The sequence below is a fragment of the Phyllobates terribilis genome, unplaced genomic scaffold (assembly GCF_046119375.1).
Source record: "Phyllobates terribilis strain yellow unplaced genomic scaffold, ASM4611937v1 Scaffold_1__5_contigs__length_1240528914, whole genome shotgun sequence".
Taxonomy (NCBI): Eukaryota; Metazoa; Chordata; class Amphibia; order Anura; family Dendrobatidae; genus Phyllobates; species Phyllobates terribilis.
In genome coordinates this window covers 857,931,030-857,958,660 of record NW_027362761.1, presented here as the reverse complement: position 1 = coordinate 857,958,660, position 27,631 = coordinate 857,931,030, and the positions used below count along the sequence as shown (strand labels likewise).

Below are 27,631 nucleotides of genomic sequence, written 5' to 3'. Positions count from 1 at the left end.
TGCAGCTGTGCTGGGGGAGAAAATGGCTAGAAGGTTGGAGGAGTGTTTAAACTAGGGATTGGGGGGGAGGGTATTCATTTTATAGGTGGGGAAGATAGTGCAGATAGTGACCTGAGCACAAATAAAGAGATTGGGGGTGGGGTTAGAACAGTCAATAAAGTAAGAAGGAATAGAGGTACAGAGAGATACATAAAATGCATGTACACTAATGCCAGAAGCCTCACCAACAAAATGGAGGAATTAGAATTAATTTTGTTGGAAAATAATTATGACATGGTAGGGATATCTGAGACGTGGCTGGACGAGAGCCATGACTGGGCAGTTAATTTACAGGGCTATAGTCTGTTCAGAAATGACCGTACAAACAAGCAAGGGGGGGGGGGGTTTATATGTAAAATCATCCTTAAAACCTGTCTTACGGGAGGATATATGTGAATCTAATGAAAATGTAGAGTCCCTGTGGGTGGAGATAAAGGGAGGGGGAAAAAATAATAAATTAGTGATAGGGGTTTGTTATAAGTCTCCAAAAATAATGGAAGTAGCGGAGAATATCCTCGTAAAGCAAATAGATGAAGCAGCGACTCAAGGAGAAGTCATTATTATGGGAGACTTCAACTACCCTGAAATACATTGGGGGACAGAAACATGTAGTTCAAGCAAAGGAAATAGATTTTTGACTACTATGAGAGACAATTACCTTTCACAACTGGTTCAGGACCCAACAAGAAGGGGGGCACTGCTAGACCTAATATTAACCAATAGGCCAGACCGCATATCAAATATACGAGTTGGGGGTCACTTGGGTAATAGTGATCACAAAATAATAAGTTTTCATGTAACCTTTAATAAGATGTGTAGTAGAGGGGTTACAAGGACACTAAACTTCAAGAAGGCTAATTTCCAACGGTTAAGAGATGATCTTAGTGCAATAAACTGGGACGATATCCTGAGACATAAAGCTACACAAAGCCAATGGGAGACATTTATTAACATCCTGAATAGGACCTGTGCACAATATATACCCCTTGGGAATAAACATGCTAGAAATAGGAGGAAACCACTATGGCTAAATAGAGCTGTAAGGGGCACAATAAGTGCCAAAAATAAAGCATTTAGAGAACTAAAGCAAGTAGGTAGTGATGAGGCATTAAATAAATATAGAAAATTAAATAAATTCTGTAAAAAACAAATCAAGGCAGCAAAGATTGAGGCAGAGAGAATCATTGCCAGAGAAAGTAAAAATAACCCCAAAATATTCTTTAACTACATAAATAGTAAAAAACTAAAAAATGATAGTGTTGACCCCCTTAAAAATAGTCTGGGTGAAATGGTGGATGAGGATGAGGAAAAAGCCAATATGCTAAATGATTTTTTTTCAACCGTATTTACACAAGAAAATCTCATGACAGAAAACATGATTAGTGATAACAAAAATTCTCCAGTAAATGTAACAAAAATTCTCCAGTAAATGTCACTTGCTTAACCCAGCAGGAAGTACTGCGGCGTCTAAAAATCTCTAAAGTTGACAAATCCCCGGGCCCGGATGGGATACACCCGCGAGTATTGCAGGAATTAAGTAATGTCATAGACAGACCATTATTTTTAATCTTTAAAGATTCCATAATAACAGGGTCTGTACCACAGGACTGGCGTATAGCAAATGTGGTGCCAATATTCAAAAAGGGGACAAAAACTGAACTTGGAAATTATAGGCCGGTAAGCTTAACCTCTACTGTGGGTAAAATCGTGGAGGGTTTCCTAAGAGATACTATACTAGAGTATCTGAAGAAGAATAACCTCTGGACCCAATATCAACATGGGTTTACGAGGACCGTTCCTGTCAAACTAATCTGATCAGTTTTTATGAGGAGGCAAGTTCTGGACTGGACCAAGGAAATGCAGTGGATGTTGTGTATATGGACTTTTCAAAAGCTTTTGATACGGTTCCACACAAAAGGTTGATACATAAAACGAGAACAATGGGGATAGGGGAAAATATATGTATGTGGGTTAAGAATTGGCTCAGTGATAGGAAACAAAGGGTGGTTATTAATGGAAAACACTCAGACTGGGTCTCAGTTAACAGTGGGGTACCACAGGGGTCAGTATTGGGCCCCCTTCTTTTTAACATATTTATTAATGACCTTGTAGGGGGCATACAGAGTAATATTTCAATATTTGCAGATGACACTAAACTCTGCAGGGTAATCAATACAGAGGAGGACAATTTTATATTACAGGGGGATCTATGTAAACTAGAAGTTTGGGCTGATAAATGGCAAATGAGCTTTAATGGGGATAAATGTAAGGTAATGCACTTGGGCAGAGGAAATAAAATGTATAATTATATGCTTAATTGTAAAACACTGGGCAAAACTGTAACTGAAAAAGACCTGGGTGTATTGGTGGACGACAAGCTCACGTTTAGTGGCCAGTGTTAGGCTGCTGCTGCAAAGGCAAATAAAATAATGGGATGCATTAAAAGAGGCATAGATGCTCATGAGGAGAACATAATTTTACCTCTATACAAGTCATTAGTGCGACCACACTTAGAATACTGTGTACAGTTCTGGTCTCCCGTGTATAAGAAAGACATAGCTGAACTAGAGCGGGTGCAGAGAAGAGCGACCAAGGTTATTAGAGGACTGGGGGGTCTGCAATACCAAGACAGGTTATTACACTTGGGGTTATTTACTGTGGAAAAAAGAAGGCTTAGGGGTGATCTTATTACTATGTACAAGTATATGAGGGGACAGTACAAAGACCTTTCTACTGATCTTTTTACTCTGAGGCCTGAGACGGGGACAAGGGGGCATCTTCTACGTCTGGAGGAAAGAAGGTTTAATCATAATCACAGACGGGGATTCTTTACTGTAACAGCAGTGAGACTATGGAACTCTCTGCCGCATGATGTTGTAATGAGTGATTCACTGTTAAAATTTATGAAGGGCATGGATACCTTTCTTGAAAAGTATAATATTACAGGTTATAAATACTAGATTCCTTGATAGGGCGTTGATCCAGGGAACTAGTCTGATTGTCGTATGGAGTCGGGAAGGAATTTTTTTCCCCAATGTGGAGCTTAGTGTTTGCCACATGGTTTTTTATTGCCTTCCTCTGGATCAACAAGTTAGGCTATGGGTTGAACTAGATGGACTTAGTCTTCCTTCAACCTTAAAAATAAAACGATGTATTTCTAGAAGTACAATCAGCCTATAGTCAGATCCTGCACTAAAGATCAAGTACATGAAATTCTCCACATTATATCACTAGTTGTGATGAGCGAACACTAAAATGCTCAGGTACTCGTTGCTCGGGTCGAGCAAATTGGAATACTCAGGTGGTCGACCCGAGCAACGAGCCCAATGTAAGTCTATGGGAAACTCAAGCATTTTTCAGGCAGCTCCCCCCGGCGGTGTGCAGAGGGCCTAAAAATTGCCCAAATCGATGGGAACAGTGCTCAAATGACATGGGAACAGCATGGGGATGAACCCTGGAAGCATTTCTGACTCCCAGGTCACTGCTGTCAACAACGTTGTCAGAGTATTACGCAACTTATACGGACTCACAATAAAACATACAAAAACTAAACCAAAATGGATTTTCCTGGGAAATATGTTAAGGAACATCCTTTCCAGGGCAATGACTTGTATATAAGGCAAAATATATAACCAAAACCAAAAATACTCCTCCACACCTTGAGCTATGTTCACACGTAGCGTTTTTGATGTGTTTTTGCACTTTTGCATTGCTTTCAACAAAGACAAATGCATTCACTGGGAAATGTAATTTTAGCATTTTACAACCTTATCTGGCAATGTGGTGTGTGACATATCATCAGACACATGCATACAGTGCTGAAAAGACATAGGAACAGCATGGGGAAGACCTCTGGAAGCATTTCTAACTCCCAGGTCGCTGCCTAAAAGTGTGCCCATCATAAGTGATCTTTGGCGCATGCGAAGATGCCTCCCACTATGCAACTGTCGTTGCAGACTTGCAACAATCACCGTCCACATCTTTGTCCCAGTGCAGCATTCAGTTGTCCCTACCCCATTCCTTGGAATGCAAGCGCAAGTATGCAGCCAGCCACCCACCCTCCCACAGGCAGCAATACTATACTACCAAATTTTTGATAGCTGCTTGCTCTTGAAATGTGGCTTTTTAGGCTCGTGGAGATGGAAGCTGTCCACAATCTTATGGCTACGGCGATCAGGTATTCATACTCAGTCCCCAGCCGCCACTATTTTTCCCGGTATCGTCTCCGTATTTCACAAGCACGGGTCCCACAACATTACCTGTGCCCTCCCTGGGTGCACTTACTGGAAAGGACCGCCTACCCACAAACACATGGACAGGTGAATGTGGCCAGGGACGGTACGGAGCCAGTCCACAGCTTTTTCTGCTGAGTTGTATTTCATCACAGCCATATTCTTTAGCTTGGTGAAAGGACTTGGGAAACCATATCTAACCAGCTGTCATTTCTCCCAGGAAGTCCTCTAAAGCTTCTTTCACTTGAAATGTGGCCTTTTAGGCTCGTGGAGGCAGAAGCTTTTCATAACCTCATGCCGGCGGCGGCCGTGTGTCCATACTCGGTCCCCAGCCGCCACTATTTCTCCAGGTATTGTCTCTGCCGTCCACAAGCATGGGTCCCACAACATTACTCGTGCCCTCCCCAGTGCACTTACTTGGAAGAACCGCCTAACCACAAACAAGTGGATAGGTGAATGTGACCAGGGACAGTACGGAGCCAGTCCACAGCTTTTTTTGCTGAGAGTTGTATTTAGCTCGGTGAAAGGACTGGCATAGAGGGAAACTGTATCTACCCTGGGTGTCATTTCTCCCAGGAAGTCCTCTAATGCAGCTTGTTGCAGAAGCAATGGCAGCCTGTCCAACATCAACTCGCACTTGTCAGTGGTGCTTTGACACACAAACATCTTTCTTTGCGCATTTAATTTCATGAATCCAGAGTTGGACAATGGCCTGATCTGCAATGCGGTTTGAGAAATAACATACATAAGCATGTCCGATCCACATTAAAAAAGCAGCCATAGAGTGTCCGGGAAACTTCCCCCACACTTTTCTTAGCCAGGACTGCTTCTCGGCAAGGTTGGGGGGTCCCACCAGAGAATCCTCTGGTGTGCCCTGGCTTCTATCTTAGGAGAGTTCATGATAGCGCTAACTTTGCAGCTGCTCTGGGGCTCTTGAGTGGGGGAGAAAGGTGAGCCCTCAGAATCAAATCCTCTGGTGGGCACAAGGTTTTTCAATCTGAAACAGCTTCTCAGTGGAAGTTGTATTTCACCACAGCCATATTCTTTTGCTCGGTGAAAGGACTGGCATAGAGGGAAACCGTATCTACTCCGGCTGTCATTTCTCCGTCACCAGGTTCCGCCCATTGTCACACACAACCATGCCTGGCTGTATGTTCAGCGGTGAGAGCCACAGATCAGGCTGCTGTGTTACAGCTTTCAACAAATCTGCAGCATTGGGCGGTTTGTCACCTAAGCATTAAGCATCTTATCATCAGCACAGCCTGTTGCCGCTTGGCCAAGGCAGTGCTGCAGTGCTGTCATCTTGTGACTGAAGTGGTCATTTCGGAGATGGAGGAGGAGGTGCAGGAGCTGAAAAATGTGATTACATTGAGGTTAAATTGGTGACGCTGTTTTTTATACTAACGAAAGACCCTATTGTTTTGGGGTTTTTTACGCTATTTTTTAAGACAAATGCATTCACCGGGAAATGTAATTTTAACATTTTACAACCTTACCTGGCAATGTGGTGTGTGACACATCATCAGACACATTCTGTTTTATTTATGATGGAGGGACTCTGAAAGTCATAAAGCCTATTTTTATAGGGCCATCAGACAGCCCTTACTATTCTTAGAAGGCCAGCAGTCGGACCTCGCTATTGTTAGAGAGCCATCAGCCGGCTATGCTTTGTTGTTCCCAATATTAACAAGTGGGTCTCTTATACTGTTATTGGGGCTGCCAAAAATTTGGACGCAACCCAATATCCCTTTGAAGAGACATAGAGGAGGGTCTCAGTAAAAAAAATGTTCCCATTATATAGGAGCGGGTCTCCTATAGTGGTAATGCCCATGCTGTGACTGCAAGAGCTGCCAAAATTTGGGGAAAAGCCTACTAAGAATTTAAAGACACATAGAGCAGGGCCACAGTAACAAGTACGACATGTTCCCATTAGAAAGGAGAGGTTCTGCTATAAAGTTATAGGGTATGCAGTGAGTCCAACGGCTGACCAATTTTAGGAAAAACCCCACTAAGAATTTAAAGACACATAGAGCAGGGCCACAGTAACAACAAATTCCCATTAGAAAGGAGAGAGTCTGCTGTACAGTTATAGGGTATGCAGTGAGTCCAATGGCTGACCAATTTTAGGAAAAACCCCACTAAAAATTTAAAGACACATAGAGCAGGGCAACAGTAATGACAAATTCTCATTAGAAAGGAGAGGTTCTCCCATAGTGTTGGCCTATGCAGTGAATGCAAGGGCTGCCAAAAATTGGGGGGCACTGCAAAGCCCCTTGGAAGAGACTTAGAGGGCCTCATAAAAAAATGTTCCCATTAGAAAGGAGCAGGTCTCCTATACTTGGTAATGCCCATGCACTAAGTGTATAGGCTGACAAACATTTACCCCTGAGGGGTATACATGAACATACTGTATAATTTTTTTTTTTACGGGAATCATAAACACCTTTAAAAAAATTATGTGGGTGTTGCATCATGGGCCACGGTCACCCTGGCCAAATCTGATGGACAGTGTGCCAAATCTTCATCAGCTCCAATCGCTCTCAGTACATAGTACATGGTGGTGGAGGATGAGGATGAGGAGAAGGAGGAGGACAAGAGCAAATAGCCAAAATCAGGAAGCGTATACCCTTGTGTGGGTGTGAAGAGGTGCATGAGAATACACCTCCCAAAAGACACTGGATTTGAGTTTATGTTACGCAGCTATAATTCGGTGGTGTTGAGAAGTCTGGCCCAATCCAGCCCTTGTTCATTTTTATAAGAGTCAGCCTGTAAGCATTTTCAGTTGACAGGCGGATGCGCTAATCAGTTATAATTCTACCAGCGGCACTAAAAACCCGCTCTGATAAAACGCTAGCGGCAGGACAGCCCAGGACCTTCGAGGGGTAGAGAGCTAGTTCATTCCACGTATCCAGCTTGGATACCCAATAATTAAAAGGCACAGAGGAATCACGGAGGACGTTGGTACGGTCGGCAAGGTACTCTCTCAGCATCTTCCCAAACTTTGCACTCCTTGTGAGAGTACCCCGCACTTTAGGGCCTGTGCGATGGGAGGGTCTGAGAAAACTGTCCCATAACTTTGACAGTGTTCCCCTGCCTCTGCTGGATTACATTTGTGTCTCTCTCACCTGTTCTTGGTTGTCCAACGAACTGTGACCTCTTCCACCAGCGTTTTCAGATGGGAATTTTTTTTTAATAGTTCCGCAACAAGGGCCTTCTGGTACTGCCCCATTTTTGTACACCTGTCCGCCTCAGGAATAAAAGATATAAAGTTCTCCTTGTAGCGTGGGTCTAGAAGTGTCACCAACCAGTAATGACTGTCACCCAAAATTTAGAGAACGCGATGGTCATGGGAAAGGCAGTGTAACATAAACTCAGCCATGCGTGTCAGACTGCTAACAGGCAAGACTTCTGTGTCCTCACCAAGAGGATGACTGACGGTATGACAGTTGTGCGGGTAGTACCGTCTATAGCGCATGTAACTAGCTTCTGTTCTTCCTTCTCCTCCTCTTCCTCAATGACACCCAATCCACATTGGGATGAGATGAGGCTGGGCTGTGTGCAATCACCCTGTATGGTTCCTTGCTCCATCTCATTGAGCTACGCCTGCAATGCATCCTCTTTGATTGTGAGCGGAGAGCGCTTCAGAAGACAGCTCACCAATTTGGTGGAGTCCTCAAAGTTTTGGAGGATGGTACATATGTCTGACATCCATGTCCACTCCTGAGATCTTATGTGTGGAGTCTGAACTGAATGCCAACAGCCTTGTTGATGCTGGTACCCAACAACTGCCCTCTTCTGCTCACAAATCCTTCCCAACATCTGCAGTGTAGAGTTCCAATGCGTGGGGGCATCACATACCAGTCTGTGAGCTGGAAGCTACAAACGCTGCTGAAACATGGCAAGGGCGGCGGAAGCTGTAGGTGACTTTCTAAAATGGGCACACAGGTGGCATACTTTAACAAGCAGATCCAGCAGCATGGGCCAGGCATGGTACGTGTGTGAGCTCGCCTCACCTCAGAGCCGCCACCAGGTTCCGGCCATTGTCACACATGACCATGCCTGGCTGTAGGTTCAGCGGCGTGAGCCACAGATCTGCCTGCTTTTTTAGAGCTGTCCACAACTCTTCAGCATTGTGCGGTTTGTCACCTAAGCATATTAGCTTCAGCACAGCCTGCTGCCGCTTGGCCGAGGCAGTGCTGCAGTGCTTCCAGCTTGTGACTGATGTTGTCATTTTGTAACGGAGGTTGAAGAGGAGGAGGAGGCTGAGGAGGATGAGGTGCAGGAGATGTAGACTGTGGTGGCAACCCTGATTGACCTAGGGCCCGCAATCCTCGGCGTCGGGAGGACGCGTTCCGTCCCAAGGTCCGACTGGGTCCCGGCTTCCACTATGTTAACTCAGTGTGCCGTCAGCGAGATGTACCATCCCTGCCCACAAGCACTTGTCCACGTGTCCGTGGTTAGGTGGACTTTCCCGGTAACTGCATTGTTGAGGGCACATCTAATGTTTTGGGACACGTGCTTGTGTAATGCGGGGACGGCACACCAGGAGGAATAGTGGCGGCTGGGGACCGAGTACCGAGGGACGGCTGCCGCCATCAAGTTGTGGAATGCAATGAGCCTAAAAGGCAACATTTCGAGTGCAAGCAGTCATGAAATGTGGGAATTTAGTACTGTGGCCTGTGTAGCATTGGCTGCGTATTTGTGCTTGCGTTCCAAAGACTGGGGTATGGACAACTGAACTCTGCGCTGGGACAAGGACGTGGACACGCTTACTGATGCTGCTACTTGACAGTGTGCAACGACAGGTGCAGGGCAGGAGGCATCTTCGCATGCAACATGGACAGGGGATTGGCTTGCATGCACAACAGCAGAAGAAGCAATGGTGCTACCCGCAGACACTGTTCCTGGACCCTGGGGTTCGGCCCACAAAGTCGGGTGCTTTGTTGCCATGTGCCTGATCATGCTGGTGGTGGCCAGGCTGGTCTTTTTGCCACCCCTGCTGATGCTGACCTGGCAGGTGGTGCAAATGGCCTTTTTGGGGTTATCAGCAGTCTTTAAAAAACAACCAGACTCGGGAAGACCTAACTGTTGTACTGGCAACTTCCTTCGTGTTGGTGTTACGGGGAATGGTTGCCTGCCTTCTTTCTGCGGCCACTACACTGCTTCTTCCTGCCTGTTGGGGTGCTCTGCCTCCCTCCCCCTGTGTGCTGCTGTCCTTGCTCTGCATGTCCTCCTGCCAGGTTGGGTCAGTTACTATATCATCCACCACCTTGTCTTCCACTTCCTCACTCTGGTCTTCCTCCTGACTTTCCAGCAATTGTGTCTCATTATTGTCCACCTCTTGGGACACTTTCCCACCGTCACCTTCGTGTGACTGTGGCTGCTCAAATATTTGGGCATTGCTACATGCGATCTCCTCTTGCCCCGCTTCAAGTGGATCGGGCGAGAGGCCCAAATCTATAAATGGAAAAGTAAACAGCTCTTCAGAGTGTCCAATTGTGGGATCAGATGTCTCTGGGCACTCGGCATGGTGGAAGGAAGGAGGTTTAGGGTGAGGAATATGCGGTCCAGACTCACAGCTGAGACTTGACCGTGTAGAAGACAAGGTGGTGGTGGTGGTGGCTAGGTGACTGGAAGCATTATCTGCTATCCAACCAATACCCTTTTGACACTGCTCTGTGTTCAATAGTGGTGTTCTGCGGTCCCCTATTAATTGGGACAGGAAGGTTGAGCGAGAAAATGTGGGTGTTTGTTGTGGCACAATTTCAGCTTGCCCACGGCCTCGGCCCCTGCATGCACCATCATCACCATCACGTCCAGTTACCCGTCCCTTGCCACGTGCCTTGCCCATTTTAAATGGAGGACAATATCTTCCATGCTCAAAACAAATGACTGAATTTGGAGCGAACTTATATGTGATCCATGTGACGGAAAAAACACAGTTTTAAATACCTGACCTGTAGGTAACTATTTTGAACAGCAAACTGGTGTCAAAAACTTTGCTGACACACTGAAAAAAAAATTTAATGGAGGCCAGAAATGGCAGTATTTTCTTAAAACTTATATGTGATCCGTGTGACGGAGAAAACACAGTTTTAAATACCTGGACTGTAGGTAACTATTTTGAACAGCAATCTGGTGTCAATTGCTTCACTGACACACTGCAACAAATTTTTAATGGAGGCCAGAAATGGCAGTATTTTCTGAAAACGTATATGTGATCCGTGTGACGGAGAAAACACAGTTCTAAATACCTGGCCTGTAGGTAACTATTTTGAACAGCAAACCGGTGTCAAAAACTTTGCTGGCACACTGAAAAAAAAATTCATGGAGGCCAGAAATGGCAGTATTTTCTGAAAATGTATATGTGATCCATGTGACGGAAAAAACACAGTTTTAAATAGCTGGATTTTTAGCTCTGTAATATGGAAAGGACCTGGCCGTATTCTGCAGTGCCGACAAGCAAATGGCGCAGAAAAACAGTGTTCTCTGGATTGCTTTTTAAGCAAATAATGAGGATTAAGATCCAAAAAAAATTATTCCTGGCCCCTGAGACCTGGGCCTTTGTCTAGAAATATCTAACAGCAGCAGAAGGCAGAACTCTTGTGCTATGTGCACTGCAGTCCGCTATATACACTGCCTGCCTGATATCTCTACAGATGGATTAGTCCTCAGAAGGACTGTTTGTTGAGATGGATATGTGTCTCTAATATAGCCTGTACATCTACACTAACTAGAAACAAGCGAATCTCTCCCTAGCTCAGCAGCAGCTCTCCCTACACTGTCTGATTCCGGAGTGACTGTGACAAGCATGGCGGCGCCAGGTCTGATAAAGACCTGATGACGCTGTGCGGCCAGCCAATCACTGTAATGCCACAACCAACATGGCTGCGGCATTACAGTGAGTGGAAGGCAATCTCTGCAAGTTCACTGGCTCTCTAAAGAGTGCCAAACATACAGGGAGGAGACCCGAGCTCCCGCCAAGCAACCCCGGAAATACTCGGCGAGCGCCGAGCATGTTGAGCAGTGAGATGCTCGGGCGAGCACCGAGCAGTAGCGAACATGCTTGCTCATCACTAATCACTAGAGCTTGTGGCTCAGCACAATAAAGCTCCCATCTATCTGTAATGTGAAGCTTGTGGGGTCAAGACCTGGGTAGACTCCAAGGAGAAAAATCAAAAGGAAATTTTTGCACTTGCTTATTATTTTTATTTCTTTTAGGCTACATTCCCACAATCAGGAACAGCAGTGTTTTAGACACAGTGTATTGTCGCTGTGTCCAAAACGCTGCATTCTAATCATGCAGGTAAATCAAATCCGCATGTGTTCACTGAACTATGTGGATTTACCACATCTAATGACATTCTATTGTGGAAATTTCTATAATGGAGACGAGCGTCTCTGCAACAGAAATTGACATACTGCGGTTTGTGGATCATAAACCCGCACAGTGGGTACGTTTATGCAGCGTCAAATAGAAGCACACAGTAGGCATGGGATTTCTATATATTCCACTGACTGTGCTTGTAATGTAGAACACAGCATTTTGGACGCAGTCCAGATGAGCTGCATCCAAAATGCTGCTCTTACTGATAATGGGCTCATAGCTTTATAGGAACAAAATAAATTTTTTTCCTCATCTCAGTATACAGGCACCATAAAATAAATTGTTATATACAATGTATTCCTATGGAGATGTATACTCTGCTTCTGGATTCATTGCCTATAATATAGAGGCAGTAGCTCAGTGGTAGAGCACCAGCCTGTGAGCATTGGGATGCACAGGTCGAGTTCTAGGTGAGACTGGATAATAGGAGGGAGAAGAGGTGAATATTTAATTTATGCACTTAGAAGAGATGATTGGCCTTGCTCACGAGAAGGAGGAGCTATGGACCAATGAAAACGTCTAACAGGTGAGCATAGAAAATGGGAGAACAACTGTGCCGTGACGGGACAGTCCTGCCGAATCTGGGATGGTTGGGAGGTATCCTATTTATACATAGAAAAAAAATACTTCAGCCTCCAGATCTGAGAGCATATTATGGATTTTAAAACCCACCATATGCTAATTATTAGTGATGAGCGAGCATGCTCGCCACTGCTCGGTACTCGCCCGAGCATCTCAGTACTCGAGATGCTCGGAGCTCGCCAAGTACTTTCAAGATGCTCGGACGGGAGCTCGGGTCCCCGTCCCGCATGTTTGGCACTATTTAGAGCACCAATCATGCAGGGATTGTCTGCCACTCACTGTAATGTCACAGCCATGGTGGTTGTGGCATTACAGTGATGTTTGAAGCCTGGGAAGGGGGTAATACCCACGGAGCTTCCCAGGCTACTAATATCAGCCCCCAGCTGAATACCTAGCCTTTACCAGCTATTAAAAGGGGGGACCCCCCAAAAAATGACGTGGGGTCCCCCTATTTTAATAGCTAGCAAAGGCTAGGCAGACAGCTGGGGGCTGATATTAATAGCCCAGTAGGGGGGGCCATGAATATTGGCCCCCTCCCATGCTAGAAACACCAGATGTCAGCCGACCCAGAAATGGCGCATCCATAGGATGCGCCAATTCTGGCACTTAGCCTCGCTCTTCCCACTGCCCTGTAGCAGTGGCAGTGGGGTAATAGGGCTGGGGTTGATGTCAGCTTATAATGCCAGCTGACATCAAGCCCATGTTAGTAATGGAGAGGCGTCTATAAGACACCCCCATTACTAACCCCATAGTCAAAGTTAAAAAAAAACACAAACACCCAGAATAAAGTCCTTTAATTGAAATAAACACAGAATTCTTTAATGTTCTAAATTAAACCATACTTACCATCACGCCCATTCCAGCTGAAGCCAACGATCTCCTGCAATAAAAATAAAATAATAACGCAACCTCATCCTTACCTTTCAATGGTTCCCAGGAAAGCTTCAGCTCTGCTACATTCACATGACAGGCTGGATCGCAGCCGAAAGATGCCATCCAGCTTGCCATGCCGCAGACACTGAGAAGAGCAGGCATGCTTGCGCTCCTCAGTGTCTGGCTGTGACAGCATCCAGATGAGCCGAGATCATGTTCAATGAACTCAGCTCACCTCATGCACGTCACTGACAGCGTGGGAGAATTCTCCTGCACATGCGGTGAGCATGAGAGAATTCTCCTGCGCCTGTGGTGAGCGCAGGAGAATTCTCCCACGCTGTCAGTGACGTGGATGAGGTGAGCTCATGTCCAATGAACTCAGCTCACCTCATGCATGTCATTGACAGCGTGTGAGAATTCTCCTGCGCTCAGCGCTTGAGCAGGAGAATTCTCCCACGCTGGGATGGCATTGAGATGACAGGCTGGATCGCAGCTGAGCGCTGCCATCCAGCATGCCATCCTTCATAGACACTGCAGAGCGCAGGCATGCTTTTTTTGTGTATATACACTACTCAAAAGGGAACACTCAAATAACACATCCTAGATCTGAATGAATGAAATATTCTCATTGAATACTTTGTTCTGTACAAAGTTGAATGTGCTGACAACAAGATCACACAAAAATCATATAATGGAAATCAAATTTATTTACCAATGGAGGCCTGGATTTCGAGTCACCCCCAAAATTAAAGTGGAATGACACACTACAGGCTGATCCAACTTTGATGTAATGTCCTTAAAACAAGTCAAAATGAGGCTCAGTATTGTGTGTGGCCTCCACGTGCCTGTATGATCTCCCCACAACACCTGGACATGCTCCTGATGAGGTTGCGGATGGTCTCCTGTGGGATCTCCTCCCAGACCTGGACTAAACCATCCGCCAACTCCTGGACAGTCTGTGGTGCAACGTGACATTGGTGGATGGAGCGAGACATGATGTCCCAGATGTGCTCAATCGGATTCGGGTCTGGGGAACAGGCGGGCCAGTCCATAGCTTCAAAGCCTCCATCTTGCAGCAACTGCTGACATACTCCAGCCACATGAGGCCTGGCATTGTCCTGCATTAGGAGGAATCCAGGGCCAACTGCACCAGCATATGGTCTCACAAGGGGTCTGAGGATCTCATCTCGGTACCTAATGGCAGTCAGGCTACCTCTGGCGAGCACATGGAGGGCTGTGCGGCCCTCCAAAGAAATGCCACCCCACACCATTACTGACCCACTGACAAACCGGTCATGCTGAAGGATGTTGCAGGCAGCAGATCGCTCTCCTTGGCGTCTCCAGACTCTGTCACGTCTGTCACATTGTGCTCAGTGTGACCCTGCTTTCATCTGTGAAGAGCACAGGGTGCCAGTGGCGACTTTGCCAATCCTGGTGTTCTGTGGCAAATGCCAAGCGTCCTGCACGGTGTTGGGCTGTGAGCACAACCCCCATCTGTGGACGTCGGGCCCTCATACCACCCTCATGGAGTCAGTTTCTAAATATTTGTGCAGACACATGCACATTTGTGGCCTGCTGGAGGTAATTTTGCAGGGCTCTGGCAGTGCTCCTCCTGTTCCTCCTTGCACAAAGGCGGAGGTAGCGGTCCTGCTCCTGGGTTGTTGCCCTCCTACGGCTCACTCCATATCTCCTGGTGTACTGGCCTGTCTCCTGGTAGCGTCTCCAGCCTTTGGACACTACGCTGACAGACACAGCAAACCTTCTTGCCACAGCTCACATTGATGTGCCATCCTGGATGAGCTGCACTACCTGAGCAACTTCTGTGGGTTGTAGAGTCCGTCTCATGCTACCACGAGTGTGAAAGCACAACCAACATTCAAAAGTGACCAAAACAATAGCCACAAAGCATTGGTATTTAGATGTGGTCTGTGGTCCCCACCTGTAGAGCCACTCCTTTATTGAGTGTGTCTTGATAATTGGCAATAATTTCCATCTATTGTCTATTCCATTTGCACAACAGCATGTGAAATTGATTGTCAATCAGTGTTGCTTCCTAAGTGGACTGTTTGATTTCACAGAAGTTTGATTTACTTGGAGTTATATTCTGTTGTTTAAGTGTTTCCTTTATTTTTTTTGAGCAGTGTATATATATATATATATATATATATATATATATATATATATATATATATATATATATATACACTATAATTTGCTATGTCAGTGTTAATGCCTCTATAATATTTATGACAATGTTTATTGCTATTTTAAAGAATAGAGTTGTTCTAGCTGAACAGTACTTTGCACTCATGAAAGATAAATCATTTGCCTTTGCTACAAGAGTCCAAAGTTAAAGTTCATATTTTACCTGTATGATGAACATGCATTCACACTGCCATTAAATAAAAAGAACTAAATGTCCACTGTGTCATTATTTTTAATACATAGATATCTTCATGTAAATAATTGTTAATACATAAATATTTCTGAACTTAGAAAACATTAAAAAACAAAATCAAAATGAATCAGAGCCTGGTGAGTGATGGCGTTTCAGAGAAAACAGATGGAAAGGACAATCATGGACTATACGGTGAGACCTGACTTGTCTGGTGCGCTCCCCAGCAAGCTTCACTCCACACCATTCTCATTGATTGTCAGGTCTCTCCAACGTGTGTATGAAGGGAGAAACCTGTCAATCAACTGGAGCGGGGATCACGCCAGACTTGTTGGTCAGACTTTTCAAGCTAAGAGTGCATACAGACTGATAGGTTCCTTTATAGTTTCTTCAGTTGAAAACCATAAACCTGATGTTTTTCAATAAAGATTTCTTTTGTTTTATGATGTAAAGCTAAATAAACCACTATATTAATAATGTCTATACAAAATACATTAGGCACAGTTCTAAGGGACGTTGAAACCAGAAGTTTACATACACTATATAAAAAGACACATATGCATGTTTTCCTCAATTTCTGACATGAAATCAGAATAAACCTTTCCCATTTTAGGTCAATTAGGATTACCATAATTTTTAATATTTGCCAAATGCCAGAATAATGAGAGATGGAGAATGTTTTAAGGCATTTTTATTACTTACTGCAAAGTCAAAAGTTTACATATATTTCATTAGTATTTCGTATCATTGCCCTTAAACTGAATGACTTGGGTTTAAGATATTGAGAAAAACATGCATATGTGTTTTTTAGATAGTGTAGGTAAACTTCTGGTTTCAGATATGGCTGGTAAACATAGGACATTTCTTTGGCTGGTATTATTGGGCACATCTTTCTGGACAACAACCAGGGAAGCATTTGTGTCTGGCACTTTTGAGTCTAAGTCATATGGTGAGAAGAGTAGTAGGTATTCTGTGTGAGACACCAGGACTAGGACCACAAAGCAAATTGTGTCAAACTATATAAGACTGCAGTGTCTTGCTGCCACAATTGCAAATAGAAAGGACATAAGTTTGTGTATAAATCCATCATGTATGGATTTCTGATGTCTCTTGGATCAAAGCGGAAATTCATTCACAATCTTTTCTTTGTGATGTGGCCTTGGGACACTGCAATCTCATACTACAAAGTCACAAGTCACTGTAAAGCTCCAGGGTTTTGGTGCATCTGAAGATTTGGCATTTGTTGCCAGCACACACTGTTATTCTATGTGCCCACGATGCAGAAATGCTGCGGATTTTTCCTGAGCGTTTCTGCATCTCCCTGGCAGAAAAACGCATGCGAATTTTACATGCCTTTTTTTCTGCCAGGTAGAAGCATAAGTGAAGCGTTTTGAACATGCGATTTCGCATGCGAGTTGTCAAGCGCTTTTCCAAGTGATTTTAGCATCACTTGGAAAGTGCTTGATAACTTGGTCACACTATAAAAATCCATGTGACGCGCCCCCTGGGCCGTAGGGTACTCGGTAGCCGGGCTGGTCGATTCCGGTGGGATGTCACAGTGGCAGTGGTCCGGGTCGTGACCCAGGGCGGTCAATAAAAGGGGGATAAAGAAAAGGGAATAAAGTTTTTATATATAATGTTCGTGATGCCACCTGTGGTATGGTATGGGGCCGCCGCTGCAGTGCAGACCCTCTGGAGCTGATGATGACGCAGCAGAGTTGGTTCAGCTCTCCACAGGCAGAGCTTAGCTCCAGGGCAGTAAGTGGTGATTTTATAGATGTTGCTGGTGTAGTGCAATGCAGGTGATGGTGCAGATAATGACCAGTCCACAAATGGCAGTTTCCTCTTATCTTTATTTGCGGTTATTAGGCAGACTGGGGCACGGGTACTAGCTGGTAGTAGAGGTCCAGGCGGCCTGGAAGCAAGTTGGGAATCCACCTCGCCAGGTGAAGTTGTAGGCCTTCCCTCTGCGCTAATCTCTTTGGCCCTGATGCTTGTAGCTGTGCTGCGGCCCTCATCCCTGAGTAAAACGTCTTTGTGCTCACCCGTATGGCAGGCAACTCGGGCCTTTTTTATGTTTTGCTCCCACGTGACGGTGCTGAGCCCTATGGTGCTGCTGAGTATCCGGGTGTCTGATGGGGCCAGGAGACCTGCAGTCTCCTGCCCGCCAGTTTTTGCTGCTGGGCTTTCAGTGCCCCACAACCTCGTACTCCGTTGTCCGGTATTTCTATGCTTCCCTCTGTGGTGAGCTGACTTACCGCTCCACTCCCCAGGTCCTTCCTCGTCACTGTCCTGTCTTCAACTCCTCTCAACTAACTCTCACTAACCCCGCCTCCAGATCCCAGTTGCTAAGGGGAGGAGCTCCCCTTTCTGGTATGGAGACAGGAGGGTGTTGTATGCTGGTAAACCTGATTAGGGGACCCCACCTTGCTTTTGTGTCACCCTCCTGTGCACCTGTACCACAGGACCCAGGGTGTATGGACGGACTTCTCCACAAGAGGCCCTCATTACATACAAACACCTCCACCCTTCCACCTCATACCACCAGAGGGAGTCCTGATAGGGATAAATATATGGAGGGTGGAGCCAGGCAGTCAGTCAGTTTTAGCCAGAGAGTCTGAGAGCGTGCTGACGCTGAGAGCAGCAAAGACGCAGCGCGTCTGCTGCTGAATTCTGAGGACCCCGAGTGTGGCCGACGGCAAAGAGGAGAAAGGAGAGAGGAGTTAAGGGGGCAGAGGAGCATCATAGGCTCACCCCGATATACAAACCGGACACCGGGTCCACGCCTACAGGGTCCCTTTATACCCAGTAGGTGACGCGCCCCTGGGCCTGCTGCTTCGCGCGGCATCGCGCGCACGGGGGAGCTTACCCGGATCCGGATCAGATGGGGGTAGTAGTCTCGTGGCGGTGACCCGGTCCGTGCCCAGGGAGTCAGACTAAGTGGCAGTCTATTAGCAGTAGATGGTGGATGTTGTTTCTGTGATCGACTACGCCACCCGTTGAGTGCGGCTTTGAAGCCGCCGCTGCAGAACAGTCCACTGAGGCCAGGTGTATAAGGATGTGCAGCGTGGTGGTATAACCCCCAACGGGAGGGGTATGGCCTCAGGGCAGCGCGAATAGATGATGGGGGTGATGGTGGTACACGAGCGCAACAAAGACAACTCGGAGTCTTGGTGGTGCAGTTCAGGGTCTTTACTCACGGTTACTCGGTTACTGCTCCAGGCCACCGCTGCAGAGGTGGCCGCCTGTGTCGCGCTGTGCTCACCAGGCGAGGGGCTCGGTTAACTCCCAGGTCTTTCTGGAGTGCTTTGCAGGACCCCCTTTATGTCCCCTGTTTCTGGTCTTCAACCCCACTAGTGACCACGCTTATGTCCAGCTGCCTCGGACCTTCTTGGTGGGCAAACGTTGGCCTGCGTTTCCCAGGTCCTATGTGGTGCCTTTCTAGCGGGTGTGGTGAGGGGCTGCTCCACATGTAATGTCGCAGCCTCCGGTTCTTAGTTGAGGGTAGTTTCTCTCCTCCACTAATTTGGGATCCGGTTCCCATCTTCTTGACCTGACCCCCCTACTCAGGTAGCGGCGGGCGTGTGGTGGCTTCCAGCCAGTCCACACCCCTGGGGTCCCCTCTGTCCTTTCTGGAGCCCAGTCTGCTCCTCTTCCTCCTTCTTCCCTCCTCCAGGCTCAGGCCTCCTGACAGGGCCTGCCTGTGGAGCAGAGCCCATAAAGCAGCTCTGCTCCCTGTCTTCTCCTCTCTCAACTCTCTCCCTTTCCAAGATGGTGCCTCCCTTTATACTCCTGTACAGAGTGCACCCAGGATCTACTTCCCCCACGCACACACTACCGGGTTCCCTTCTCTAGGTGTTCCCTCCCCCCACTCCAGCCAGGGACATGCTCACTCGTGCCTGCATAACTAATGGGAGCACCGTCGAGCTGTCCCCCGGAAATGTGGTGTAGTGCATGTGGGTGTTAGGGTCCTGAGCCACACTCCATCCTTACCTGGAAGTGAGATATCGCACATCTGGGTGAGATGCAATACCTCTGTAGCAACCGAACCCTCGGGGTGCTACATTCCCCCCTGGCAAAACCCAGCACGTCCGCGGGCTGGAACTGAGCAAAAGACAGGGTATACATTAGAACATGCAAATTTTTCATAAACAACAAGTACAACAGGTATCAACATTCAGTTTCCCTTTATGGGAACGGCTCTCTCTTAAACGGTATAAGTGCATATGTACTGTTCTGGAACTCTTTTTCATAGCAACACATTCTAGCATATAAGTTTTTCATATAAAACATTTCTAGCAGCAGATCCACGAAGAAGTCTCTTTATAACAGGTCACAGTTTATTCTGCAACCAGGTGTCCATTTTCCTAAAACAGGGAGACGTAACCAGGTAGGGGTCTGTCCTGCCCCGAGTCCTTAACAGTCTTTTAGTCCATCCTGGGTTACGCTCCACTAACTGTACAAAGGATTCCCGGTAAATCCACCAAGGACTCCTATACATTATTAGAAACACATAATTATTTACAGGATATGGCCGCTCTCAGTCCTCGGCCAGGTAGGGGTGGCTGTTCTCAGTCCCCAGCCAGTTAGAGGGAAAAGGGGTGGCTGTTCTCAGTCCCCAGCCAGATAGGGGATAAGGGAAACAGTTCTTTTTCTGTCCCAACGGGGACCACACTCTTAGTGGAAACAGTCCCACAACAGTCCTTATACCCGGTCGGGTAACTATTTACATCTCCTCTTTTACCGTTTACGATTAACGGTGTGCTCCACACGCTCCTTTCTCTTTCTCAGGTTCAGACCCGTCCGGGCCCTCTTGGTACTCGGGGTCTGAGTGGTACTGTTAATGACGCCCGGGGTCAGGGGGTGCGACTTTGGGCCTGGGCACGGGCTGGTGGTGGCAGTGCCCAGGTCTGGAGCAGGTCTGCGTCTGCAGCGCCCGGGATCGGCGGCTCCACCGGGTGGCCCGGGAGCAGGCCGACGCTGGCAGCGTCCGGGACAGGGAGACTCCTCTTACCTGCTCCCGCGACCGCTCCTGCGTCACGCGTCTTCTCCTGGTGCTGGTCGGGGCCCGCGATGGCTGGGGCACTGCCGATGCTGAGCAGCTTAGTCTGCTGCTGGTCCGCCATCTTGCTGTCCGTTCCTGGTGTCCTCCTCCCCCCTGGTGGACCGTGGCCTACCTGGCGATGATCCTCTTCCGTAGGCCGCGGCTCCGCAGTGGATCGTCAGGGTTGAGGACCTTCCGTCGCGCTCCTGTGACGTCGGCGTCTGCTGGGCTCCTTCCAGGACCTGACGCAACGTCCGGACGTGAGGCGGGGCTTCAGTTCTCGCGGGCTTTTCGGAGTCCACGCCCCTCTTTTTCCCGCGCGGCGTCCTCAAGATGGCGTCCAACGGCGGGAAAACTCCACAGATGGCGGGAAGAAGGCTGAAGATGGCGCCGGATGGCGGGAAAACTCCACCGATGGCGGGAAGGAAGCGGAAGATGGCGCCGGGTGGCGGGAATCTTCACGGATGGCGGGAAGAAGGCTGAAAATGGCGCCGGATGGCGGGAATCTTCACCACCGGTGAGTTTGAAAGTCTCTTGTTCAGGCACGCAGTACCCGGTGGTTGCGGGCACGAAATCCTGCCGACTACGCCAAAAGTTGACGCGCCCCTGGGCCTGCTGCTTCGCGCGGCATCGCGCGCACGGGGGAGCTTACCCGGATCCGGATCAGATGGGGGTAGTAGTCTCGTGGCGGTGACCCGGTCCGTGCCCAGGGAGTCAGACTAAGTGGCAGTCTATTAGCAGTAGATGGTGGATGTTGTTTCTGTGATCGACTACGCCACCCGTTGAGTGCGGCTTTGAAGCCGCCGCTGCAGAACAGTCCACTGAGGCCAGGTGTATAAGGATGTGCAGCGTGGTGGTATAACCCCCAACGGGAGGGGTATGGCCTCAGGGCAGCGCGAATAGATGATGGGGGTGATGGTGGTACACGAGCGCAACAAAGACAACTCGGAGTCTTGGTGGTGCAGTTCAGGGTCTTTACTCACGGTTACTCAGTTACTGCTCCAGGCCACCGCTGCAGAGGTGGCCGCCTGTGTCGCGCTGTGCTCACCAGGCGAGGGGCTCGGTTAACTCCCAGGTCTTTCTGGAGTGCTTTGCAGGACCCCCTTTATGTCCCCTGGTTCTGGTCTTCAACCCCACTAGTGACCACGCTTATGTCCAGCTGCCTCGGACCTTCTTGGTGGGCAAACGTTGGCCTGCGTTTCCCAGGTCCTATGTGGTGCCTTTCTAGCGGGTGTGGTGAGGGGCTGCTCCACATGTAATGTCGCAGCCTCCGGTTCTTAGTTGAGGGTAGTTTCTCTCCTCCACTAATTTGGGATCCGGTTCCCATCTTCCTGACCTGACCCCCCTACTCAGGTAGCGGCGGGCGTGTGGTGGCTTCCAGCCAGTCCACACCCCTGGGGTCCCCTCTGTCCTTTCTGGAGCCCAGTCTGCTCCTCTTCCTCCTTCTTCCCTCCTCCAGGCTCAGGCCTCCTGACAGGGCCTGCCTGTGGAGCAGAGCCCATAAAGCAGCTCTGCTCCCTGTCTTCTCCTCTCTCAACTCTCTCCCTTTCCAAGATGGTGCCTCCCTTTATACTCCTGTACAGAGTGCACCCAGGATCTACTTCCCCCACGCACACACTACCGGGTTCCCTTCTCTAGGTGTTCCCTCCCCCCACTCCAGCCAGGGACATGCTCACTCGTGCCTGCATAACTAATGGGAGCACCGTCGAGCTGTCCCCCGGAAATGTGGTGTAGTGCATGTGGGTGTTAGGGTCCTGAGCCACACTCCATCCTTACCTGGAAGTGAGATATCGCACATCTGGGTGAGATGCAATACCTCTGTAGCAACCGAACCCTCGGGGTGCTACATAGGGATCACCGGCATCCCAGGAGGACTCCAAGTCCCTGGCTGACCTGAAGCTAGACCCATTACAGGACCAGGAACCACAAGGCCCCAGCGTCCAGGGAGAGTGGTTGCCAATAGAAGGTCCTACTACCGAGCGACAGGTGAAGGAACAGCACGACACATAAGCTAGGCCCAGTTGCAGGCTGGCCAGTAGCATACAGAGAGGCAGACACGGACCAGGAGGCCTTATACCCGCTCACTGGGGAGAAGTCCTGAAGTGCACCCATCCTACTGATTACCCTGACCATACCTGACATCCGCACCAGTAAAGGTATTGAAGCGAATCCCCTGTCTCTGTCAGTTACTCCTGCTGCGCCATCCGCCTGCACTACAAGTCCCAGCATCACCACCATCAAACTCCATACTGCCCCGGGGGCCCGCTCCGCCTGTGGGGAGCAGAAACACCTCAGCTGCCATCCCATCACCCCCTGGAGGTCTGCAGCAGCACTGGTAAACCTTACCAGGTACCACAGGTGGCGTCACAAACTATTTATTTTATTTTTATTTTTCCTATCCAAGTTACAATCCCCTTTTTGGTTGACCGCCCTGGGCCACGGACCGGGCCAGCCACCGTGATATCCCCCACCAGCATCCATAGGCCCGGCTGCCGAGTACCCCATTGCGCCGGGGGCGCGTCACTTCCAGGCATGGCATCACCCCTTGTGAGGGAGGCAATGCCACTGTGGCAACCGGACTCCTGGGGTGCCACACATGCAAACGGCATGGATTTATATAGTGTGACAAAGTTATGATGCTGCAAATGCAGCATCAATAGTAAAAAAAAAAAATTAAAAAACATTATACTCACCTTCAGATGTGTCCGGTATCTTCGGCGGCTCGTGGTGCTCTAAAATGGACCTTCCATGACGTCATTTAGTCATGTGATGGTCACGCGAACATCACCTGACTGCTGATGTCAGCGGTCGCGTGACCGTCACATGACTAAATGATGTCACGGAAGGTCCTTGCAGACCACAGCCGGAAGCCAAGGAGACAGCAGCGCCGCTCAGAGGAGACCGGGGGGCGCCGGAAAGGTGAGTACTAGTTTTTTTTTTATTTTAATTCTTTTTTAACTACAGGTACTATGGTACCCGGGTCTGGAGGAGAGTCTCCTCTTCTCCAGACCCGGGTACCACCCACGCATTGAACTGCATAATATCCACATGTGCACGTTTAGTCATGTGGATGTTATGCGGTCCAATGCAAGTCAATGGCGGCTAAAATGCCGCAATTCCGCAAAATTAATGGTAGTTCTGCGGATTTTTCCGCAATCTTAAGCCCCAGCGGAAATTTCCGCATCATGTGCACAGCACATGCGGATTATCATTGGGGAACATTGCAGACCTTCTACCAAGCGTTTTTTAAAAAACGCATACTGAGCACACAGCCTTAAGGGGAAATGATTGCTGAAAAAGGCAATAAGAATAGTTTGTACACCACAGCGTACCACATAAGTTAATGCTTTAAATGTCAACCATATAAAAATACAATACTAAATTATTCATCCAAAATGACATATTTATAAGGTTTTATTATTGTCACATGAATATGATCATAACCCCTCTTCCTAAGCCGTTTTGATTGTTTGCTGGATGTGCCAAGTAGCGGGACTTATATCATTCTGAAGTGATATGATGAGACAATCCTTCTAAGAAACTCACATAGCACTCATGAAAATAAATGAGATGTTGGGATGCTAGTGATCAGTAACCACCCCCATTACATTACCTACTTCTTACAAATGTTGCAAATGATAACCTTAATAGAGATAACATTAAATACATTAAATTGATATGCATCTCGAGTATTAAAATTGTAAACTCTGCTTCATATTGTCAGCTGTTATCTATTTTGTTGCCCTGGTTTTTATCTGTCAACAACTACTCAATGAGTTATCTACCCCTACAGCATATTATCTAAGGAGACCCCAACAGCAATTATCTAATGCAGTATGCCCAAGTATATTGCAATATTTCTTACTTTCCCAGCAGTATCCATTTTGGCTCAACAATCGCAGAAGCTTCTGGAGGACTGCAAGTACTTGTAGTGTAGTACTATATTTGTGCACAACCAAAAGTACAAGGCAAATGTATAACCCCTCCCAGTACCTGTAAATGATTCCAATACTTCAACTTCTGTGCAGTCTTGTTTTCTGAGATCAGCAGCTTTCTTGTTTTTTTACAGCTAATGTGTGACAAAAATCATACAACAAGGCAGCAATAATCGGATTAGTGTCACATTACACTAATAGTTCACTTATGATTATTTGCAGCACTCTTTAATTCTGCATTTAGTTCTTCATATACCTGATTTACCTGCACCTGAATGAGGAAATTAGATATGGAATTGAACTCCTAAAAATGGAAGTAAGAAATCCCTAGAAAATATCTTGAGTCATTTCTTCTATACATTTCTTAGACAAATGCTTGTTATTCCTTGGCTCTTGTTTCTGAGAAAACTGAGTGAATAGTTTCCATCTTAACAATTAGTGCATTCAGCAATCCACATATGGAAGGGCAGGATCGACCAAATGGTCTCCACTGATTTTATCCAAGAAAGATTCAGATTAGGTATCCATTGTAGCATTCAGGGCCTGGAAAAGGGATAGGCAGGTTAGGCATCCACCTAGGGCGCTACCTTCTGCCACCCGAGGGGGGTGGATTTTGGGAAAAAGTGACATTGCTGAATACTTTCGGCCACCCGGGCCTTTCCTCCGGCCAAAGGCATTTCATCATACTGTCACAAATATACTTGCTGCGAGTGCTTCCAGAGCTGTAGTCAGCTCTCTGCTCCCCTGGGAACTCTATCAGAATGCAGGCCACTTCCTTCCTATGTCCTGTTGGATGGAGGATGATGTCAGATGGTGTGATGTAGTGACATCACCGCGCCATCCAGTGTCCACTGCTGTACAGAATAGAAGAAGTGGAGACGGAGCTGTGCTAGACGGGGAGCCTGGATTAGGTGAGTATAAGGTTTTTTTATTATTTTACCAATGAATGGGGGACATTACAAGGAGGCATGTGGGGACATAAGAGGGGATGGCTGTGGGGATATATGTAGGGCTGTCTATGGGGACAAATGTGGGGACATATATAGGACTGGCTGTGGGGACATACATGGGGTTGTCTGTGGGGACATACGTGGGGCTGTCTGTGGGGACATATGTGGGGCAGGCTTTGAGGATATATACGTTGGACTGGTTTTGGGGACATTCATGGGACTTGCTATGGCTACGAAAGAGGGCTGATAGAGAGGACATACGTGGGGCTCGCTGTAGGGACATGCGTGGGACTGGCTTTGGGGATATAAATGGGGCTGGCTGTGGGGACGTATGTGGGACTGACTGTGGGGATATATATGGGACTGGCTGTGGGGACATACATGGAGCTGGCTGTGGGCACATACGTGGGGCTGGCTTTGGGGAAACACGTGTGACTATCTGTGGGGACATACAGTACAGACCAAAAGTTTGGATACACCTTCTCATTTAAAGATTTTCTGTATTTTCTTGACTATGAAAATTGTACTTTCACACTGAATACATCAAAACTATGAATTAACACATGTGGAATTATATACTTAACAAGAAAGTGTGAAACAACTGAAAATATGTCTTATATTCTTGGTTCTTCAAAGTAGCCACCTTTTGCTTTGATGACTGCTTTGCACACTCTTGGCATTCTCTTGATGAGCTTCAAGAGGTAGTCCCCGGAAATGGTTTTCACTTCACAGGTGTGCCCTGTCAGGTTTAATAAGTGGGATTTCTTGCCTTATAAATGTGGTTGGGACCATCAGTTGTGTTGTGCAGAAGTCAGGTGGATACACAGCTGATAGTCCTACTGAATAGACTGTTAGAATTTGTATTATGGCAAGAAAAAGCAGCTAAGTAAAGAAAAACCAGTAGCCATCATTACTTTAAGAAATGAAGGTCAGTCAGTGCGAAAAATTGGGAAAACTTTGAAAGTGTCCCCAAGTGCAGTTGCAAAAACCATCAAGCGCTACAAAGAAACTGGCTCACATGAGGACCGCCCCAGGAAAGGAAGACCAAGAGTCACCTCTGCTTCTGAGGATAAGTTTATCCGAGTCACCAGCCTCAGAAATCACAGGTTAACAGCAGCTCAGATTAGAGACCAGGTCAATGCCACACAGAGTTCTAGCAGTAGACACATCTCTACAACAACTGTTAAGAGGAGACTTTGTGCAGCAGGCCTTCATGGTAAAATAGCTGCTAGGAAACCACTGCTAAGGACAGGCAACAAGCAGAAGAGACTTGTTTGGTCTAAAGAACACAAGGAATGGACATTAGACCAGTGGAAATCTGTACTTTGGTCTGATGAGTCCAAATTTGAGATCTTTGGTTCCAACCACCGTGTCTTTGTGCGACTCATAAAAGGTGAACAGATGGACTCTACATGCCTAGTTCCCAACTTGAAGCATGGAGGAGGAGGTGTGATGGTGTGGGGGTGCTTTGCTGGTGACACTGTTGGAGATTTATTCAAAATTCAAGGCGTACTGAACCCGCATGGCTACCACAGCATCTTGCAACGGCATGCTATTCCATCCGGTTTGCGTTTAGTTGGACCATCATTTATTTTTCAACAGGACAATGACCCCAAACACACCTCCAGGCTGTGTAAGGGCTATTTGACCAAGAAGGAGAGTGATGGGGTGCTACGCCAGATGACCTGGCCTCCACAGTCACCAGACCTGAACCAAATCGAGATGGCTTGGGGTGAGCTGGACCACAGAGTGAAGGCAAAAGGGCCAACAAGTGCTAAGCATCTCTGGGAACTCCTTCAAGATTGTTGGAAGACCATTTCCGGTGACTACCTCTTGAAGCTCATCAAGAGAATGCCAAGAGTGTGCCAAGCAGTCAGCAAAGCAAAAGGTGGCTGCTTTGAAAAACCTAGAATATAAGACATATTTTCAGGAACCAGTACCAGGCTCTCACGCATGAGAACAATGATCAAATACATCAAGATAACACTTTGCTCACAAAGAACAACCTTGTAAACACTCAGAGCCCTCTTTGATGGAGAAAGAAAAATGTTGTTAAGAAGAAACGGAGAGTGGTGGTCTTTGGGGATCCCCTGTTGAGAGGAACAGAGGCCGCTATCTGCAGACCAGATATAACCTCAAGAGAAATGTACTGTCTTCCAGGTGCAAAAATCACAGATGTGTCAGACAGGATATC

General features: G+C 47.4%; 1 protein-coding gene across 3 annotated transcripts in view; it reads right to left on the bottom strand.

Annotated features, from left to right (window-relative positions):
• The window catches only part of LOC141153740 (alcohol dehydrogenase 1-like), a 225,746-nt gene extending 201,197 nt beyond the window's left edge, over positions 1–24,549 (bottom strand). For all 3 annotated transcript variants that reach the window (XM_073638847.1, XM_073638856.1, XM_073638839.1), the window contains exon 1: positions 24,418–24,549. In XM_073638847.1, the coding sequence (XP_073494948.1) occupies positions 24,418–24,435 (18 nt within the window). In that variant the 5' untranslated portion in view covers positions 24,436–24,549. The remainder of the gene's footprint in view (positions 1–24,417) is intronic.
• Between the last annotated feature and the right edge of the window lie 3,082 nt (positions 24,550–27,631).